At 44.9% G+C, this 21,412-nt stretch overlaps 1 protein-coding gene across 1 annotated transcript in view; it reads left to right on the plus strand.

The window, feature by feature from the left end:
- TMEM178B (transmembrane protein 178B) overlaps positions 1–20,946 on the plus strand; it is a 397,583-nt gene extending 376,637 nt beyond the window's left edge. The window contains exon 4 of the mRNA XM_025379937.1: positions 20,696–20,946. Coding sequence (XP_025235722.1) covers positions 20,696–20,946 — 251 coding nt within the window. The remainder of the gene's footprint in view (positions 1–20,695) is intronic.
- The last annotated feature ends 466 nt before the right edge of the window (positions 20,947–21,412 follow it).

Genomic DNA, 21,412 nt, shown 5'->3' on the forward strand with positions numbered 1-21,412 from the left:
CCCATCTCTGCCTCAGGGTTGCTCACAACTGTAGAGAGGAGCCAGACACCTGGATCAATAAGAGATAAATTAGCTGTTTTCTTTTTCAGGACTGAAACCCTTAAGTACAAAAGAATTCTGTGTTGTTTCAGCAGAAAAGAGGGCATTGCCAATCCATCCATCTACTATTCTTGGGGTAGGAAGTTTGTGGTTACCCAAAAAGGGAGGAAAGGGGGCCGTTTATGTTTTGGGTAACACCTTAGAAATCACAGAGCTTTAAAGGGAGGATAAGGTCTCATTTGACTTGAAAAGCCCCATAGGAGGCAGGTGGAAGAGGTGGAGAAGGAAGAAGATGAGCAGACAACCTATAGCAGGTCAATAGTAGACACTATTCCAACATTATCTCCCTTTCATCTTCCCAGCAGCCCTTTAAGGTTGGCATTACCATCCTAATTTTGTAGATAATAAACTAGACCCAGAGAGCCATGAAACAAGTTGGGAGTCATGCAGTTAAGTAAATGATGGAGTCTTAATCTAAGGTCTTCAGACTGGTACCCATTCTTACTTTTGTGTTCCTGTGACAGTGGGAGAAAATAAAATGTTACTGGGAATGCCACCTGGGGTAAAGGGACAGACCCCCAAAACACAGGCTTACTCACATGCATTGATTCATAGGCATAAGCCAGAGGGTCCTCCTCCACTCCCACTAGCAACGGGCAGGCAGATGTTGTTTGGGGTAGGAAGGAGGAAGACAGGTCAGGAAGGCAAAATGGAGCCACTTTTGCTACCAAAGTGTTGACAAAGGCCTCAAGGCCAGATGGAATGAATGTTATCTGGAGTCAGACTCAAAAGTTCTACAACCCTGGGCAGATTTCTCCTTTATACACCTCTGTATCACCACCTGTAAAATCATACCTCCCTTGTAGGGTGGTTATGAGAATTAAATGAGTTGGTGTGCAAAAGGCTCAAACCCTGCCTGGCTCTAGGGAGCACTCAGTTCATTTTTAATAACGTGTGCTCAGTTTAGCACTGACTCCTACTTTCTTTGCAGTTCCTAGCACTCGCTTAGAGTTCAAGTACCTTGGACAAGGTACTTGGCCACATCATTCCCAAAGCCAGGATTCAAACTCAAATCTGTTTGATTCTGAAGCTGGGGCTTTTAATTATGCAGCACTGTCTTCCAAATAACCAGTCACTTACTGACACAGCTGTGATCCTCAAACAGCTCATGACCTGGTAGGGTAAGAGACGACTCCACATGGCCATCTCGTCATGCATGGTACACGAAGGGCAGTGTTCTGGGGCTGGCAGGAAAGAGGAAGCTGGTTCTGTTCATAAAAATATTTCTTAGAGAAATAGGAAAATGAGTCTCTTTGGCTGGATATATGAACATTTTTACGTGTTTTAAGGCAAATGGCAAAGCTTGGGGCTCATGAGGCAGAAAGGATAATCCTTACTTATTACTTCTAGAGCTTCACTACCAACCCACTTTATCTCTTGGAGTCTCTGTTCCTGCCCTGTCTTGGAAGCTGGCTTCTTGGAGATGTGCTTACTTCTGGCTGTTTCACCCGTCACCTGTCCTTGACCCTCCTGTTCCTGACCTCACTAGGGTTGACCTAGCTCCATCTTTCGTGAAACTCTCATCTCTTTTCTTCTATAACAATACACTTTTGATTTTTCCTTTTTCCTTTGCCTTTTCTGTTTTCTTTGCCCTTTTCTACCTATAAATATAGGCTTTTGACTCTCTTTGCTTTTTACCTAAAAACATGTCCCCTTGTCAACAACACACACCATCACGGTGATGATTATCTCTGCACAAATGAATCTGGAACATGTGTATGGAACAGTCTTTCCTGAGCTCTGGCCTCATGTTTTAAAAATGTTTTCTAGACATGTCCACCTTTCTGGAACCTCAAACATACTTTGACCCAGATTTGTCCTTTCTCTATATATGTTGTGCATGTGCTTTATGTTTATTGAGTACATGCTAAGCGCCTGACTGACTGTAGGCACCCAACACATGTCTGCTCTGACCTTTCCCTTCCTCCAGCAAATGAACTTGTTTTCTTCATTTCCTTGCAGATCAGTCTATTACCTGAGTCATCTTCCACTTTTCCGTTTTCACCCTTAGCTTTCCATCAATTGCCAGCATCTGCCAATATTTCCTTTGCAATATTCTTTGCAGGTCATTCATTTGTTTCCATTCCCTGAGTGCCACCTGGGCCCTTAGTACTATTGCAGTAGTTTGGGAGTCATTTAGCCGTTGGTAGAAATCTCTGTCCCACCACTTAGTTGCCAACCTCTGAGCCTGCATTTTCTCATCTGTAAAACTGAGATAGTGCTGCTTACCCTGTAGGGTTGTTGTGTAGCTAAAACAAGTTAATATTTTTTTAAAACTCTAGCAGAGAGTAGGCACTCTATAAATGTTCATTTCCCTGCTTTCCACTAAATTCATCCTTTACAACACACTGTTTTTCTAATATACTTATGTCATTACTCTGATGAAAAAATGTTTTGTGGCCCCCTGTTGTTAAGAGAATAAAGGCCAATGTCCCCAGCCTGGAGTTGAATGTCAGCCGTAATCTTGTCTCATGTGCCTTGGCCACAGGCCCATGAGCCACAGGTGTTCCAGTCGCCCCAGCCACTGACTGTCACTGCCTCCATGACACCCTTTTCTGCCTGTTGAAGCCTGAAGCTGTTGTCAAGGCTTAACTTACAGTCAGCATCTTCTAGAAATCTTTTTGAATGATCTTACCTAGACCCAGACTCCTCCTCTGAACTCAGACCTCACTTTGTTCCATTTTGATGGTACTTGCCTCATTGTGAGTGTCTTGGACAGTAGAGATCTAGTCATTTCCTAGTTTTCCTCTGAGTCAAAACCTCCTTGGTGGCAGGGGCTCCCTTCCTTGTGGGTGACTCCAGTTGTTATTTTGCTCATCTTTATTTTAAGGCTTCTGGTAACTTTTACTTATTGGGCTTGGATCCTTTCTGCTAAAGTGACATAAATTACAGCCAGTGCCTTTTTCCTCCAAGTCTTTCAAATATTTGGAAACAACTCTATCACACTCTTAAGTGTCTGCTTTACAAACTAAGTTCAGCTAAATAAACATCGATTGGATACTACAGTGTGCTAAACATTGTGTTAATACCTAGGACATGCAAATAGTAACTTACATGGTCCCTGTCCTTAAAGACTGCCCAGGCAAGTGGTAGAGTCACATAAGTGCTCAGAGCAGCCCATGACAAGTGCTGTAGCAGGGCACATTGTGGGAATACGGACAAAGGGTGCCTCCCTCTGCTGGGGAGTCAAGAGGCCTTGCAGGGGAGCTAATGATTGAGGCTGAAGCAGGAATACCCCATTCTTCTCATTGCCACTTGAAGGGCTTTTAATGTCTATCTATCAAAGGAAACTGCTCCTAGACATAGAACTGGCAACTTTTCAGAAGCAGTATGCCAAGTCTTTATTTATTCTTTTTAGTTTAGGATTTCACATGTCATTAATAGATTTCCATTTTTATATATCCCTATGTAACTAAACTCTGTTGTGAATGAAGCAAAAAATCCCTTTTATCTAAAAAGAAAAAAGCTTAAGCAGCTTTATACAAAGTTAAAATGTAAATCTAGTATGATATTTGACCCTCCAATTTGGGCCCTGGGTAATAGGGAATGTCAAGAGCTGTGTCCTTCCCATTGCCACCCTAGCAAAACCTAAGAATCTCTTCTTGAAGTGTCTGCTGCACTCCCAGGCACAATTTATTTAAGATAATAATTAATGTAATTACCCCTCTGGCTCAGCTCTTAACATTTTCAGATAAGTTCCATCAAAATCACATTTCCCAAAAGCCTCTGGCTCACAGCTTTTTATAGCCCCTGAGTTAGCATGGCCAAGGGAAGTGGGGCAGCCATTCTCTTCTCATCTCGGCATTCCACCTAGACCCCATGCCATAAAGTAGGAAACTTCTCTCCTCTCTTTAGGAGGATATAGATTCCACCTTTACGTCCTTACTTGCCAAAGGAGAAGTGACTGCCTTCTCCGATGGTGAGATTGGTGGGAGAGGAGGCCAAGCTCGCGGGGCCCAGCACCCTTTGGGTCCCCTCCCCTTGCTCACTTCTCCATGTGGTCCGCCTTCCTGGGGTCAGGGCCCAAGACCCAGGCCAGTTTCAGGAGGCCACTTTGGGGACCTTTCCTCTCCTTTCCTCTCCTCTCTTCTCCTTCCTTTCCTTTCCTTTCTTCCACCCACCAATAAGAGTCAACACTTCTGGGCGAGTGTATTTGCTCTACAGATTCAAATATTCCCTCCTAAAATGTAAACCTGGAGAGAAAGCATTAGGGAGCTTGACTGTGGCCATGGGACCATGGAACAAGCCACAGTTGCCACTGTAGCCTTGTCAGTAACAGAGCTGGTATATTTCTCCTCATCTGCCTCCTTTCTGTGGTTCTTTTCTCATTAGAGTTTGAATTCAGAAGGGGGTATGAAAGATGAATGAATAATTCTCATTCCTCGAATAAATCCCCGAGAGGAAAATAGAGCTAAAAGGGCTGCCAGGTAGAGACCCATTCCCAAGGCAGAGAGTTGGGGGGAGGGCCTGAAGGGAGAAGAGGACATTCCTGATGGGCTGAAATCCATGCTGAGCTCCTTTGGGTCTGACCACCAGCTTCCCCTGTCCACTGGTTTAGTCCCTGACCCGTTGAGAAGCTACAGGGATTCTCATTGAAAGAGATTTAGTGCTCTGATCTTGATTCATTTCCTTTGTTGACCTCTCTATCCTAATCCTCATGGAAAACTCGGTCCCTTCAGAAGGAGTCACCCTTCTACCTGATGCTAATAATGTGTGAAGTTGTACACAGGTTGTGATAGGTTTCCCTAGTTCTATGAAGTGGTCAGATTTTACCAACTGGGCCTGAGACTGAAGGGCCCTCAGAACCTCCTCGGGACCACATTTGATAATGATAAGCCCTCTTCTTCCAATCTCACCAGCTAGTTGATGAATCTTATTTAAACACCACCGTGTTAGGGTCCTACTGGAGAAGAAGAGAGCTTCTCTGCTTATATTAATTTCAGTGTAACTGGAGAGACAATCATTACAGATGTACATGAAATTGCTGTGATGAGAGGCAACCTAAAAAGTGGCTAAAGCGTGGGTTTGAATCCTGGCTGTAGTATTTACTGTGTGGCCTCAGGCAAATTACTTAACCTCTCCGTGCTTCATTTTCCTCATCTAAACCTTATAACGTTGCTTTGAGGATTAAAAGAGTTAACATTTGTAAAGCTCTTGGAACAATGTCTATCATATTATAAACATTATATGCAAATGATTTATCCATATAAAACTATGTATGCATTCAGTGACCCAGTGGTGGGGTGACAGCATGCAAAATTCACTTGGGTTTAGGTTTTCATCTCAGAGAAAGGCCAGGGCCAAGCTGACAAATGTGCTGGGCATGTGGAAACATAGCCAAACCAGGTGGCAGGCTTGCCTGATCTTTTGGCTACCACCCCAAGCTTCTCCCTCTACTAATTAACATGGCATTGGCTCGAATCAGATAGGGCAGAAACCAGAGAGATTTCATTCAGGAGACAATTTATTCCAGACACTTAAACAGCTGGGGCCCAATCCTTCCATGCTTAGAATCAAGGCAGTTTAGAGCTGAGCCTCATATGCACATTGATGTCAAATAATGACATCTAATGGTCTCATCCACCAGCCCTTCTGTGCATGTCAGGAGGTGAGAAGCAGTGTCCTCTCTCCAGATAGTTCATGGTTGACAAAATAAGTAACAGCTAGTCCTAGAGCAAGTCAGAGAGAAGGGCACCTTCTTAACCCAATACCTAGAGTTGTAGGATCATTTAGATGAAAAAGAAGGACCATAGAGGTCTGGTCCTACCCCTGTATTTTATGGTTAAAGGGATCATAATCCAGAGAGATGAAGTTATTTGCCTACTTGTGGGCAAGGATGGGACCAGAACCCAGGTTTTTTTATTCTCAGTAGTGTACACTTTCCACAAAACCATACCCCTGTATGTTGTAGCCCCCCTACCAGGAAGCTGGTACAGGCTGTCCTGATGTACCCCTGGTCAGGAGAACCTTATGACTACCAAAACAGGAATTCAAATGCAATGATAGATCTATGTGTCCTTGGCCTCATGCCAGCCCTGGGGGGGTGATGCAGCTTTCTTTGCAAAAGCCTTGCATGGTACCTAGAAGATGAATGGCCAGAGCAACCAGGAAGATGCAGTGCCAGAAAAGGTCTGCAGGAAGTTCCGTATTATTGTAAGCCTCATTCCCCAGCAAAAAACCCAGGGCAAGGTTTCCCTCTGCCCTACGGATTCTCCAAGTTTGCTCCATGGACCATTGTCATTCACCAGAAAGAGTTGGCTAGAACAAGGCGAGAGAAGAAAAGCAGGGGCAGGAAGATGGCACGCTCTAAGTGGCTTCACTCTTGGAAGCACACTAATCACAGCTTGAGGATGCTCCTTCCTGCACAGATGTAGGTGCCACTCTCAGTTTAGTTAAGAAGCCAGTTGGATCCCACTAACTCTCAGCTCTGAACCAAGGCCCAGATAGATAAGAAGCTGCAAAGATTCACTTGGAAAAAATATGGGATGGTGCACTCTTAATTCGTTTCCTTTCCAGAACTCTCCTTCCCATCCTACATAGAAAGCTCAGAGCAGATCTTCACAACTTTCCATTTCACAGAACGTGAAATATCCAAGGCCAGGTGGGCCAAGTGGAGTGGGCTAGAGGTTACTTCCCCTGGAGGATTGTTTTTTCAATGAAAACAGTGGAAGCAAGTGGAATGGATGTCTCTCAGATGTTTCTGCAGCCAAATAATTTGAGGCTTTAGAGCAAAATCAAATGTTTGCACTGTCACATGCTTTGAGACCTTCAGCAAATTATTTAGCTTGGGATGACTATGTCAATTACAAAATTTATTTGCTGTATGTATCCTAATACATATACTCGTATAAAGATGTGTATATATATAATTTTCATGGGCATATATATGTATGTATGTGTGTACATGTGTAGATCTATATAATCTCACAGCAACCCCAAGAGATACAGAAGATACAGAAACTGAGGCTGAACTTAATTCAGCCTGTGCCTGAATTAATCACTGTGACTACAGAATGGCTTCCTCATAAGAAAGAATGGTGGTGGTGTTTTAACCAAAGGAAGAAAGAAGGAGCGTATGCTATGTAGATTAAAACTAATAAAAATGCCACTCTCACAGTCATTTAATAAGAAAGTGTGGTGTCACCATCAATGACAGCTTTATATTCCAGAGAAGCCAGGGTCAGAACCTCTGTAGCACTTACAAAAGGTCCCCAACTTGGATATTTACTGCAGGATTCTTTGTAATACTGAAAAATGTGCAACTGTGCAGACATCCGTCAGTGTGGAGGAATGGTAAATTTGGTACATGCCTACAGTGTAACGTATTTCGTGGTTAAGAGTTGATGTATAGGCATGGAATGCTATCGAAAGCACATTAAGTGGTCAAAGCTAGATACAGAAGAGTAGGTATGATTTTATAGGTATAAAACTTACAAAAATGTATACAAACAGAAAGAAAAATGGAAAGAGTACACACCAAACTGTTGGCAGTGTTGGTTGAAAGTGGTGGGGAAGTCAAGCAGGAAGAAGGACAGCATCTATTCGAGTCACGTATCCCTTTCTAGATGGATGGCGACCTTTTCTCTCAACTTTTTATTACTTTTTGTTTGTTGTTTGTTTTTTGAGATGAAATCTCGCTCTGTAGCCCAGGCTGGAGTGCAGTGGCGCGATCTTGGCTCACTGCAACCTTCGCCTCCTGGGTTCAAGCGATTAGCCTGCCTCAGCCTCCTGAGTAGCTGGGATTACAGGTGTGTGCCACGACACCCAGCTAATTTTTGTATTTTTAGTAGAGACGGGGTTTCACCATGTTGGTCAGGCTGGTCTCAATTTCTAGACCTCGTGATCTGCCCACCTCAGCCTCCCAAAATGCTGGGATTACAGGCGTGAGCCACCGCACCCGGCCTATTACTGTTATAATTGAGAAAAATAATGAATTAAAAGTAAGAGAGCAAACATTTCTTAAAAGGTCCCCAACTCACATTCTACAGCTATTTCCAGCACTTCTCTTATGGCTAGTTCCTTTTTCACATCCTGATTGAGATATGAGCCTAACCAGCTTCTTCACAGACCCACCAATGTCATCATGTACCCCCACTGGAGGCTGTAAACTCTTGGATCTAGGAGATAAGTTCCATTACCAAGGAGGGTCTGTCTCAGAAGTGTATCTTGAGATCCTTCCAAGTTCCATGCTTCTGGTTTTGACAAAGTCCACAGAAAGAAGGGTCGTGAGTAAGCACTTCCTCTGCTCTCCTTTGAGAGCAATTGCTCCCAGGGTAGCATTTACAAACCTGGGGTGGGATTGAAGGAGAATGGAGTGGGTAATGGAGATGAAAACAGCAAACTTTTTTTGTCCTTGAGAACAATTTTTCTTCAATCTCACTTAAAGCTTTCCATTTCTAATATTATACCTTACATGTAGAAAGCAATTTTAACTCTTCACCTTCATTATCATGGCTCTTCAAAATAATCCTGCAGAGAGGGTATTATTCTCATGCTGAATTCCTGCAAAAAAAAAAAGAAAACTGCTTTCTGAAATCCAAGGTGTCCACTGAAACACAAGGAAGGTGTGTATGTGCATGGGTGCATGCACCTGTGCGCGTGCACACACACACACAAACACAGCAGTGTAATACACAAACACCTCAGCAATTACATAACAATTTAAGAAAGGGGAATGAGGGGACAAGGTATAGTGTGTTTACTTCATTTTCCTTTAGGTTTCAATTTTTTTTTTTTTTTTTTTTGAGACAGAGTTTCACTCTTGTCGCCCAGGCTAGAGTGCAATGGCACAATCTCGACTCACCGCAACCTTTGCCTCCCGGATTCAAGCAATTCTCCTGCCTCAGCCTCCCAAGTAGCTTGGATTACAGGCATGCACCACCACTCCTGGCTACTTTTGTATTTTTAGTAGAGATGGCGTTTCTTCATGTTGGTCAGGCTGGTCTTGAACTCCTGACTTCAGGTGATCTGCCGCCTCGGCCTCCCAAAGTGCTGGGATTACAGGCGTGAGCCACCACACCCGGCCAATGTTCACATTTTTAGTTATAAGCTGCACAGCCTAGAAATCCCATTTGTCCAAGTGATAGGGATTGAATGCTCAGTGCTGTGTGCGATACCAAAGGAGACACCACCACCATACCAGTTCTTGAGAAATTCACAGGCTAGCTGAACACAAACTAAAACAGAGGATAGGAGGTGAAATTCATTGGTAGGTTGCTGTTTCGGACCATAAAAGTTTTAAATGTTCAGTAAAAGTGTGGATAATCTCATGCTAGGCATACTTGGGAAAGATATCTTGGGAGATTCAGGACTAGGATTAGACCATAACGGGTAATTTCAAAGACTCTGTATAGACCGCAGGGAGGATGAGAATTTCAGACTCCAGTCCAGGAGACAGGACAATGGCACTTTGACCTTAATCAATTCCCATTGTAATGAAACCCTTTGAACACCCTGCCAACGTCCCCTTCTATTTGCTCAGCCCTTGGGATGGCTTCAGAAGTTTATAAAGGCTCTAGCTTCAGTGTAGAGGCTACCAGGGCCACTGATCTTGTGACCCAATCTAAACATACACCCAAAAGAACAAGTGGATTGATGGGAGCTGAGTGGAAGTGAGCATAATTACCTGGGTGAGGGAGATTAGATGGAGAAAAAAAAAAAAAAAAAAGAACACAAGATGCCTAACAGCTATTATTTGCTATGGCTATGTTAGATGCATGTTCTGGCTACAGGATGGCCACAAGGTCTGGCCACATAGATATTCTTATTTCATCCTGTGTTGCAAAGTAATATTAATAAGCCAATTACTGTATATTCACCTGTTGTATTACTTTGTCAGGGGTGCTATGACAAAATACCACATATCGGGTGGCTAGAACATTAAAAATTAATTTTCTTACAATTCTGGAATCCAGAAGTCCAATCTTAAGGTGCCAACAGGGTTGTTTCCTCTGAAGCCTCTCTCCTTTGACTTGCAGATGGCCTCCTTCTTCTGCCTCTGCACAAGGCCGTCCCTCTGTGTGTGCACGCACCTGGTGTATCTTTGTATGTCCCAAGCTCCTCCTCTTATAAGGACACCCGTCGAATTGGATTAGGGCCCACCCTAATGGCCTCATTTTAATTATCTCTTTAAGAGCCCAATCTCCAAATATAGTCATATATGAAATACTAGGGGTTAAGGTTTCAACATATGAATTTTTCAAGGGCAAAATTCCTGTGTTTCCATGGCCATCCGTAGATGTGTAAAAACCAAGGGAGAAGACTCCAGGTTCTATGATAGGAATCTGGACATACTCTCTTTGGAACTGAGACCAGCCTCTATGGATGGACCAGTCCCTGTAGTCTTTTGAGTTGGGATGCTGCGTTGCTGTGGAATGCTCACGCCTGGGTGCAGAGCAGCTGTGTCGTGTATACACACAGCCTCAGGAACACAAACCCTGCTTGCCCCAGAGGCTTGACTCCCGAGTTCCACTCCTGGCAATGTCTGCCTAGAGCCTTTTCACAGCTTGCAGAATCATCAGTGATTTTTGCCCCAACCCCATCCCTCTCAGCATGTTCTCTTTCTGAACACATCCACCCTCCCCTGCCTTATCCCGACAAATCCCTAAGGCGGCTTTGATGTAAAACCCTGTGACCTGCCTGTTGAGTGCTGATGATGCAATCGTGTATAATTCAACCATAATTTATATTCCGTGCAGGTCTGAACAAAGCTATAAAGTGCTCTTGAGAGCTAAATGCGGCTGAAGCATTTAATCTAAGCAAAGGCAGGGTTTTGTATCATCCACTTCCCAGGATGGATGTGCCACTGTGGAAGGAGGAGGCGCTCTCCTTCTGTTTGCTGATTTGCTTCTTGTTGGTTTTAAAGATTGGAGAGCGGATAGAGGGAGGTGTCTCATGGAGGACTTGGCTGCTGCTTCTCTGACCTCCCTGACACGCACACCCACGTGGGTGTTTCTGCAGAGCCTGCCTTGCAGCGACCTGTAGGGCTCCAGTCAGAACAGAGGCCCTCTCACCACATAGCAACAAGGGAGGAAGCCAGGATTGGGGATCTGCAGACACCATTCTTCATTCCCGGGAGCAGAAACTGTCACACAGATGGATATCTGGCTCTAGAAACCTGCAGAAATTGGGCACCAGTGAAGTTGTGGGCACAACTTGGTCACATAAGGAATAGATATTTGGGCAAATGCCTGCGCACACAATGTGTAACTGCCCTGAATCTCCGTGAGAAGCCTCGTGAGGGCCTCGGTTTCCTAGGAGACGGCTTCTTGAATTAGTAAGAGCATTTCTGCTGCCTAGCCTGAGGCCTCAATTTTGATGCTATTTCTCCACAGGGTCCATCGCTGTGTCATGACTGCTGTGGCTTCTCTGAGAATCCCCAAGCGGAGTGGAAACACATGTTCTAGCTTCCCCTTTCTGTGTAGGCTAATCCAGCAACAAGCAGACAGGAAGCACCGCCTTGTCCACCTTATACACCTGCAATTAGCACTCAGAGTGAGCTGAGCAGGGAGTTAGCTCCGTAACTCTGAATATCAACTCAGAAATATTTTGGTTATTAACCTTTAAGGTGGTACTGGGAATGAGCCATTGTTGGGCTGGCTGACTAATTGTTCCCTGGTGACATTTCAGGGTGACAAAAGAATTAGCTGCTCCCCAACAATGCTATCCCTGCTTGGCACTGCCTAACATTAGCAACACATTCCAGGGATCCGAGTTTCTGTTTCCTCTGGCTACCCGGTGGTGCTTTCTAACTTTCAAGCAGGGATTCACTGATGTCATCACTACAACACTACCTATTGGCCCCAGAGCAGAAAGTGGGACTGTGAGGAAACAGCAGAGAGCGTGGCCGATTGGACTCTCTTAGCCCAGGACTTTGTAGTTTTAGGACTGAAAGTCCCATGTTCCAGGCGCCATCCTCCCTCAAGTTGCAGGCAAACTAGAATGGTTGGTCACCCTACTAGGGAAGCAAGACTTTGGAGGAATAAAACAAGTAAGGAACTTACGGAAATTTGGGCTTATGGAGGTAGCACTAAAAATTTGTGTATGGCCAGGGAACACCTTGAACACCCCGTGTCCCTGGGGATGGGGTATAGAAAGAAGGAAATAATCACATGAACCAGTCGTGAGAGTTCAAGTCAGAGGAGACCAGGATGTTGCCAGCAAGGACGTGTGATGTGGGGAGAGAGGAAAGCTGGGAACTGCAGGGCTGGAAAGACCAGTGGAGGGTGGGAAGGAGTGAGGGGGAAGCCCGGAGCCAGGGCAGCTTGGAAACCGAGGGAAGAGATATCCAAGCAGGAGGAAGTTGTCAGATAGTCAAACAACTAAAATTAGCAAGAAAACTAGAAGCTAATATTTGGCAACCAGGGAAATATGAATGGGGGATAGCAGCAATGTGAACATGAAGGAGATGGAGGAGGAAGCTATGTTTGGTGCTGGGACAAGGAGTGAGCAATCTGGGCATGAAAGTGGCTTCCTCTCTTTCACCCTCACAGTGTAGAGGGGTCCTGGGGGAGCAGCCCATCCAGAGCACTGAGACCATCCTCCCCTCTTCCAGCCAGGTGTTGACAAGGGCTCAGAGATGGGAGTTGTAAGGTGACGTTGTAGATGTGATTCCTGAAAGAGCTTCAGGAGGGGACAGTCATCAAAGGAAGCAGGTGGTGCCTTTGAGCCAACACAAGGAAGCATGTGTGTTTACATAGCCCGTTCCCCACCTCGGCCATGCCTTCCCACTCACAGGTGTTTACAGACAGGGACAGCGGAGCCCAGGGGTCTGCGGGGTGCTGCTGCTTCTATGTCAGCAGGTCTTAACAGCACAGCTCTCAGCCTGCAGCTACTTGGGGCGGTGCCATCCCTTCTTCTAAGTGGACTCCTGAACTCTGAGCCAATGCCAGTGAGAGTTCTGGCACAGAAAGGGTAATTAGTTTTCATTTCTCATTCCAACCAGCTGCGACTGGTTGGCTGCAGCTCGCTGCCTGGAGGGCTGGGTTGAGTAGGAGTCTGAGGTCCCTTCCAAAACCAGCAGGAAGAGGGTTGAGAACAATTTGCTGTTTCTGCCAAAGGCACAGCCTTGCCACCCACAGAGCAGCCACTGGACTTTGCCATCCAAAGGACAGTTCCTCCAGTGACCTACCTTAGCTCCCGTCGCAGATGGACAAAGCCGGTGATTTTCAAAAATGTTTACATCACTGGAATTCTTTCTTCCAATGAAATTTCACATGGAAACAGATCAAACCAAAGCTATTCTGGCCAAAGAAAAGAGAGGGTTAGGAGTCTCTTCTACTTCCCGCCCTCCTTCCCAGTGGCAGCTCCTGAGCTGCCTCCCTGGATCAGGGTCTGAAAACCACTGGGGGAGGTGCTGCTTCCGAAGAAGGCCAGGGAGGGTCTGAGAGAATGACATTTGAGCTGAGATCTGAGCAGAGCTGGAGGATGGCCATTCTGGGCCTGGGAACAGCCAGTGCAAAAGGCCTGAGGTAGGGCAACCTTCACTGGCTTGAGACACAGAATGCTCTCTAGTGTGGCCAGAGTGTAGGGAGGGTGGGAGTCAGGGTGATAAATGAGGCTGGCTAGGTAGGCGGGATTCACTCAGGTATGGCCAGATGTACAGGATACAGGAATACGGGCATTTGGATTGTGTTCTGAGTGTGATAGGAAGCTATTGGAGGGTTTTAAGCAACAGAGAATCATCATCTGATTAATTTTTAAAAATACCACTGGGTACTCTTTGAGGGCAAAACTAAAAGGCAGGACTCCAGTGATCTGTTACAGCGGTCTGTGTGAGAAATGCCAGAAGCATGACTCAGAGGGTAGCAGCAAGCCTTTCAGAGGTTAGAGGCGTAGTAAGGGTTGTCTGTGAGCATGCCGTCGTATCGCAGGCACAGAGCCCTAGGACAGTGGGGCACTGAGGTGAAAGAGGGGATGCTTTCCAGACCTAGTGGGGACCCCTTTCTGTTTACGGTCTGCAGAAACCCTGTGCCTCCTTCAAGACCCTATTCCTGTGGGAAACCCTCCTGACCCAGCATTATCATCTGTATCTGAGTATAACTCTTACCAGTTGCTACTGGGTATTTATGACTCATGCTTTTCCTAGAGACTACCAGACTTGGGAGGGAAGTCCTCTCCTCCAGCTCCCTGATTTTACAGATGAGGGACCCACCATTCAGGGCTGATAACAAAGTCAGGTCTCTTCAGCCTCAGTCTGATACTATCTTCACTTCATCTTCAACTTTTCATTTATGCATGTCTCATATCCCTGCCTAGAGTATAAGCTTTTTGAAAAAGCTTTTTATTTTAGATTAAAGATTGATTCTTATTTTAGATTAATTGAAGATTCTTAAGGGCAGGGATCATGTCTTATTCTTTCTTTTATGTCCCTAGCATGTATCATAAAGCTTGACCCAAACATAGAAGTTCAACAAATATTTGCTGATTTGCTCTTCTGCATACTAAGGTGCCTACAGCCACAGGAATGTCTCCCTCCTTCCCCATCATCACAGTTACTATGCCACCAATGCCACCAATGGCCCCTCCCCAAGACCTGACCTTGCTTACCACCAGCCACCACTCCTACTGTCATGACTGCCCTGGCCAGTGTTATGCCTGACACTGCTTACAGCCAGCGTGTGCAGCACGCAGCAGAGCCCAGCTCCCAAAGGAAGGGTTAGGGGCAGAGTTCTTTTCTTGTTGTTGTTACACCATGACTACAGTTAGTGTTGGAGTCTGATTGGGATGGGGCCCAAACCCCAGTTCATAGTGGGCCTTCCTAAGAAGATATGACTATGCGTTATTACTATTGATTCTAGTTCTTCGATCCTCACTTATATATCAATAAATGCTCATGTGAAATACAGTGACAGATCCCGAAGACTTACCCCCAGAGGCCATGGTCTGCTCCTGCTGGGGAGAGCAGGACTTTATCTTTCCCATAGAGGGGATGCATACGGACTCTTTTCTGAGCAGAAGCCCCCTCATCTGCATCCATAACTCTCCCCAGGCCTGTGCCACTTGCACAAGGGACTGCTGAACTTTGGGTAAATGGAGGAGGTTGCAGTTCCCCACGTCGTAATATCTATTACTGTCCTTTAATTGAGACATCTTTTCCAGCAGAGCCATTTAAAATATTTTCCTAGAGGACCTGCCCCCTAACCTCAGCTAGTCAATGGGGAGGAGTTTTGAACCCCACACTCCCCAGTTTGCCACCAAACCACAGGCAGAGAGTTGCGTTCATCACACTAGACAGCAATCTGTGTCAGTCAGGGTCCTTGCCCATATGTCTCCCCTTTGTCCCCCTCTCTATGGGATTCAATCAATGTTGGTCAAAGCATATCATTACTTAAACTGTCAGAATATGGTGCTGAGTAGGAATGGCACCGCATTATTCATTCAGTCCCTTTATCGAGGATCTACTATGCACCTACATTTATCTATTTCTAATTATTAGTACACATTTTCAAATTTGAACTTCTATGTGAAGAGGTACATAAAAATATAAATTATTGGCTAGGTGTGGTAGCTCACACTTATAATCCTTATAAGCCCAGCACTTTGGGAGACCAAGGTGGGTGGATTGCTTGAGCCCAGGAATTTGAGACCAGCCTGGACAACATGGTGAAACTCTGTCTCTACAAAAAAATTAAAAATTAGCTGGGCATGGTGGCATGCACCTGTAGTCCCAGCTACTAGGGAAGCTGAGGTGGGAAGATCGCTTGAGCCCTGGAGGCAGAGGTTGCAGTGGGCTATGATTGCACCACTGCATTCTAGTCTGGGAAATAGAATGAGAACCTGTCTCAAAAAATGTATATATTAAAAACGTATAAACCCTTACTCATAACAGAAAACAGTAGCATGTATGGAAATTAATCAAACCTCTTCCAACTCTTCCCTCTTTGACACATGGAATTTCCAAGCAAGTTGTATCAATGGTCTACGTTAAGGGCCATCTCAAGTGGGAGCCATAAAAGTGTTTTCCCATCTTTGGGGATATTGACAAGAGCTAACAAAAGGAATTTCAAAAGGTTCCACAGTCACAGAGCAACCAACAGGAAGTAAAGGCAGGAAGATTCCTCATCAACTCTGTTAGTATAGCAGAACAGCAAAATGAAAGTTATGAAGAAGTCGAGTCGTTTTCTACTGGTACTTAGGTCCACCTGGACCTTATCCCTTCACTCCCCATTCATCAGCCACATCCTTTGTGTCTTGCCTGCCCTGCTGTGTAACATGCCACGATAATCATGTATATTCAGCTTCATCAACTACTGTCAGCTTGGGAAGACGACAGTTTCCTTGAGGTCAACCTCCTGTCTCAGAACAAATGACTAGACTTCACCAGCATAGAATGGCTTTTTGATAAGAAGAAATTTCTCCATTTCTTTAAGTATCCTCTGTAGAAACAGTTTATATAAAGTCCTTCGGTGACCTCAATCCCATCCACAGCTTCAGTTTATGAGATGATGACTCATTCCACATTTCTGGCTCAGAACTTTCTATCAGGCTCCAGATCCATATTTTCAAATGCCTTGAACATCCCAAGGGTTGCTTGAACTTGAACTCACCTCACTGCCCCCCATTTCTGTCCTAAATCTAAATTTTAGTAAATTATAGCATTACACATCCAATGGTGGGTTCACAAACCAGCAATTGGAAGCATCCACAGTAGGTGAGGCACGAGCAGGCTGGCTTTGGTCTGCTGGAATCTGGTTTATTTGAAAGTAATGCCAAGACACAGCTTCCTCTTGCTCTCTCACCCCAGGCAATTGCTCTTGCCTTGGCTGTGTCCTGCAGGCTGCCTCATTCTCCTCTCCTGCCCCTGCTTCTACCCACCTGGAATCACTTCTCCAGGTCATACAAAGCACCTTTGCCCCACACAAGGATTCAAGCAGGCTGACCAACAGAAGTCATCTTGAGGAACTTGTAGAAACTATAGATTCCCACCCTCTGATTCAGGGAGTCTAGGTTGAGACTTAATCCAACCTGGGGACCATCAGAGAATTCAGTCTGAGCCCTAGTGCACAACATGAAAAAAACTGTGATGTTCTGTAACTCCCACAAGTTTGGAGTACTGTTCTCACAAGCACTGATGGCACTACGCACGCGCATCACACACATGCACAAATGCATCCACACACATGCACAAATACAAATGCATACATTTTAGTCATACTGTCACTGTGCCCAGGTCACCTTCAGTTGTTTCTACAAATAATCATTGAGTAAACAATCATCCACTAAGCCATTCGGAGCTCCCAGCTCTGCTCCCACCTTGCCAGACCCTTCCCCCTTCTCCCTGATGACCGCGGCAACCTCCTAACTGGTCTCCCTACCTCTGGGCTGCCCTCTACACTTCTGACTTAGTGGTCTTTGGAAATGTGGATTGAAGTCACCAAAGTGCCTTGACCCTACATAAAGCTCAAACTTCTCAGCTCTGAAAACAGTGCTTACCCAGTATCTGGGGCTTCATCTGGTCTGCCCTCCGACAGCCACTCCTCAATGTACGCTCACCATAGACATCTTCATATCTAAATCTTACACATGTCCATGCCTAAATATTTGTCCCTAGGTGGGATTATTTTCTTAACTTAAAATGAAATTACTAGGATGAAGGTATGAGTATTTTAAAAATCACTTTTCTGCAAGGAAATACTAGCTTACACTCCCCCCTGGAGTCTATGGGATGGTCTATTTTACTGCCCCCTTACCAGTTTTGGAGATGATCTTTAAAAAACAAACAACAAAAAAAGCAAAACAACAACAAAATAAAACACAGTGTTGCTGATTTGATAGATTATCATTATGCTTTTAATTTTCAATTCTTTGGTTATTGGTAAAATTGACCATTGTTCACATGTACTATCCGTTTTTATTTCTTCCTCTGAAGAAATAAGAGGCCGATTAAGTTTTGTCTTTCTCCAGTAAAAACTTGTTTCAAATCCTATAGCTCCAAAGTGTGGTCATTGAGCCAGCAGCATCAGCATGTCCCAAGAACTTCTTCAGGATGCAAATTCTCAGGTCCCCACCCCAGACCTCCGGAACCAGAAACTGTGGGTGTGGGGCTCAGCGATCTGCTTTGAGTCCTCCAAAACTATAAACTGCCCTAACCCATGCCGAGTGAGGGAGGAGGCATCTGGAACCTAGGTCTAGTGCAACAAGGGAAACCCGTGAAATGATCCATCTTGCCTGGCACCAGTTGTAAATAGTACAGTGGATGAGACTGCACGCTCTGGAACTAGCTTGCCTGAGTTTGTAACCTGACTCTGCCAGTTACTAACTGTGTGATCTTAGACTTAAGCTCTCTGGGCATCAATGTCCTCATCAGTAAAATAGGGATAATATAACCCACATCTTAAGAGTTGTTTTATGAAATAAGGTTTCAATACATGCCACGTACTCAGTGAGGCAGCGTCGTTGTCTGGGGTAATTGTCCAACATTTGTCATCTCACGCCAGGGAACTCGAGGACGCAGACACACAAGAAGTGGGTTTAGGAGCGGAAGTTTAATAGGCAAAAGAAAGAGAAAGGAGAATAGCTTTCTCTCTCGCAGAGAGAGAAGGGCTCCCAAGTGGGACTTCCAGTCGGTGGCGAAGTGCATAGGGTTTTTATAGACTAGCTTGAGGCGATGGTGTCTGATTTACATAGGGCTCAAAGATTGGTTGAACCAGGTGTGATATTTACATAGGGCGTGATAAAGCTGGCCACCCCATCCTAATCTTTTCATTATGCAAACGGATTTTCTACCTGGGGGGCGCCATCTTGTTTGCTCCTTACTGTTCATGTGGTTGACAAAGAAAAGGCAAGATGCAGCCACCATGCTGAACATGCCTAGCTCCCAGGTAGTCTTTTCCTATTGGCACAGCTGCGGGTATGCACCCGTGCAAGCTTCCAGCATGCTTATCTATGTCTGCAGCTCAATTTTACAGGCTGCTCGTTTGCTCAAAGAAATGATTTGGGGGCTGCTTTTTATTAAAAGGAAAACCTTACCAAGGACTTCCTTACCCTCACTATCTGCCTAAATAATTCATTTTTAGCCACTATATCATTAGCACAGTTCCTAGCACATAGCACTTAATACTGTGGCCATTTAAATTATCACGAGCTTGTGAGCCTCATTCTTCCACTCTATATTTTCTTCCTTGTCTTCCAGGAAGCTTCTGGAAAAAAATTAGGCTAGCTCTTAAAGAAACAAGGCTCAATCTTAAAGAAACTTGGCTGTTAGAAAGCAAGAGTTTTTTGTTGTTGTTGTTGTTGTTTTTTGTTTTTTTTTTGAGACGGAGTCTTACTCTGTGCCCCAGCCTGGAGTGCAGTAGCGCGATCTCGGCTCACTGCAAGCTCCGCCCCCCTGGGTTCACGCCATTCTCCTGCCTCAGCCTCCAGAGTAGGTGGGACTACAGGGGCCCGCCACCTCGCCCGGCTAATTTTCTTGTATTTTTAGTAGAGACGGGGTTTCACCGTGTTAGCCAGGATGGTCTCGATCTCCTGACCTCATGATCCGCCCGTCTCGGCCTCCCAAAGTGCTGGGATTACAGGCTTGAGCCACCGCGCCCGGCCGAAAGCAAGAGTTTTAATAATAAATATAAAATTGAATGCACCTCCTTTTGTTCCTTCCCTGTAAAAATGCTTTTCCTTTTTTTTTCCTTCCATTGATCCAGCCCAGCCTTCCCAAACTATACATCCTTCTTCTGCTCATTCCTCTCATATCAGTGGTTACACAAAGAACAGAAAACACAGCAAATCCAGAGGAAGGTTATTGAATTCATTTTAGGCACACCAAACACTTGTTGTATTAGTTTAAAATGGGTTTATAATTCTAAACCATTTTATATCATTCTACCTCTTATAGCAGTTTTCTTATCAGAGACTGGTATGAGTAATATTTTTAAGAGGATGTCCCATCATCAATAAGTTTGTGAAATTCCTCATAAAGTAGGGTAGATGAGTTACCTTAATATTAATGTGGATGATGCGTGTTCATGGGTGAGAAGTCATGAGCAGGATTCCCCGTCTTTTGTCTCTACCTCCCTCCCGCTTTGTAAAGGATCTCATAGCATTAGCATTCCAGGGAGAACATTTTGGGAAATGTCTTATAGGAAAAAGGAAAATATTTCCAGGTTTTGGAAGAATTGTTGGTGAACAGATTAAAGGAAAACCTAATACTGTATGAGTAAGTCATTATGTATAAGAAAAAGATTTTTTTTTCTCTTTAAAGAAGTAGCAAACAGGAGGTGTTTTCCCTGTCTCCAAAGAAATACAATGAATTTAAAATGCTTTAGGAAAATGAACTGAATGTGCTTCTGCTCACTCTACCCCACACAAAATGCTCACGAGATATCTATTTAGTATCTTCCCAAAGGAGAGACTTCCCCAGTGTGTCCAAGAGTGGGCCATTATTGGAGAGTCATGAACTGGTGATCCTTTAATATTATTCTCCTCTCCATGAATATTTCCAGATATTGACCTTGGTGATAACCTGCTCTCACCTAGACTTCCCATTTTTCCTCCTTAAAAAAATTGAAAATGTAATAATCTTAACTTTTCTCTTTCTCTCTCCCTCTCCTCTCCCCTTTCCTTCTTCATTTTCCCACCCCGTGTCTTTTCCCTTATCCTCCAGGAACCTTCTGCATCATTTCACTGTGCACCTGTGTGGCCGGGATCAACTTTGAGCTGTCACGTTACCCACGCTACTTGTACGGACTCCCTGATGATATCAGCCATGGCTATGGCTGGTCCATGTTCTGTGCATGGGGGGGCCTGGGCCTCACACTCATCTCGGGATTCTTCTGTACCTTGGCCCCTTCTGTTCAACCTGTCCCGAGGACCAACTGCCCTAAATCCAGACCCGAGAATGGGACAGTGTGCTAAAAAACAAACCCATACATACATATATATATATAAATATATATATATATATAATATACATATATAAAACAAAACAAAACTAAATCAAGACGATGCCAGTGCCAAGGTAGAGTTGAGTTGGCTCAGGCACCTGCATCTCGCCGGACTTTGTGTTGCCTCATCTCTGAGATGGGGAAAGTGTTTCCATCCTGTGGCTCTTCCATCGGTTCTTGACTTTTGGCTTCATGGTCTCTTGAAGACAGAGCGAACACCACCACTTGCGACCGCATCTTGATCCCCATCACTGGCGAGGACGGGGTGGTGAAGGGACAGTGGCAGGGGTCTGAGGCAGCACAGATGTAGAGAAGTAAGTGCCACCCACTGGGCCAACAGGAGAGGACGCCACCCCTAACCAGTCATATCACAGGGTAACAAAGCCCTTAGTTCCTAGAATGTAACCAAATCATTGAGGCCATTTTCAGAATCACTT

This window comes from Theropithecus gelada, chromosome 3 (genome assembly GCF_003255815.1).
Source record: "Theropithecus gelada isolate Dixy chromosome 3, Tgel_1.0, whole genome shotgun sequence".
NCBI classification, from domain to species: domain Eukaryota; kingdom Metazoa; phylum Chordata; class Mammalia; order Primates; family Cercopithecidae; genus Theropithecus; species Theropithecus gelada.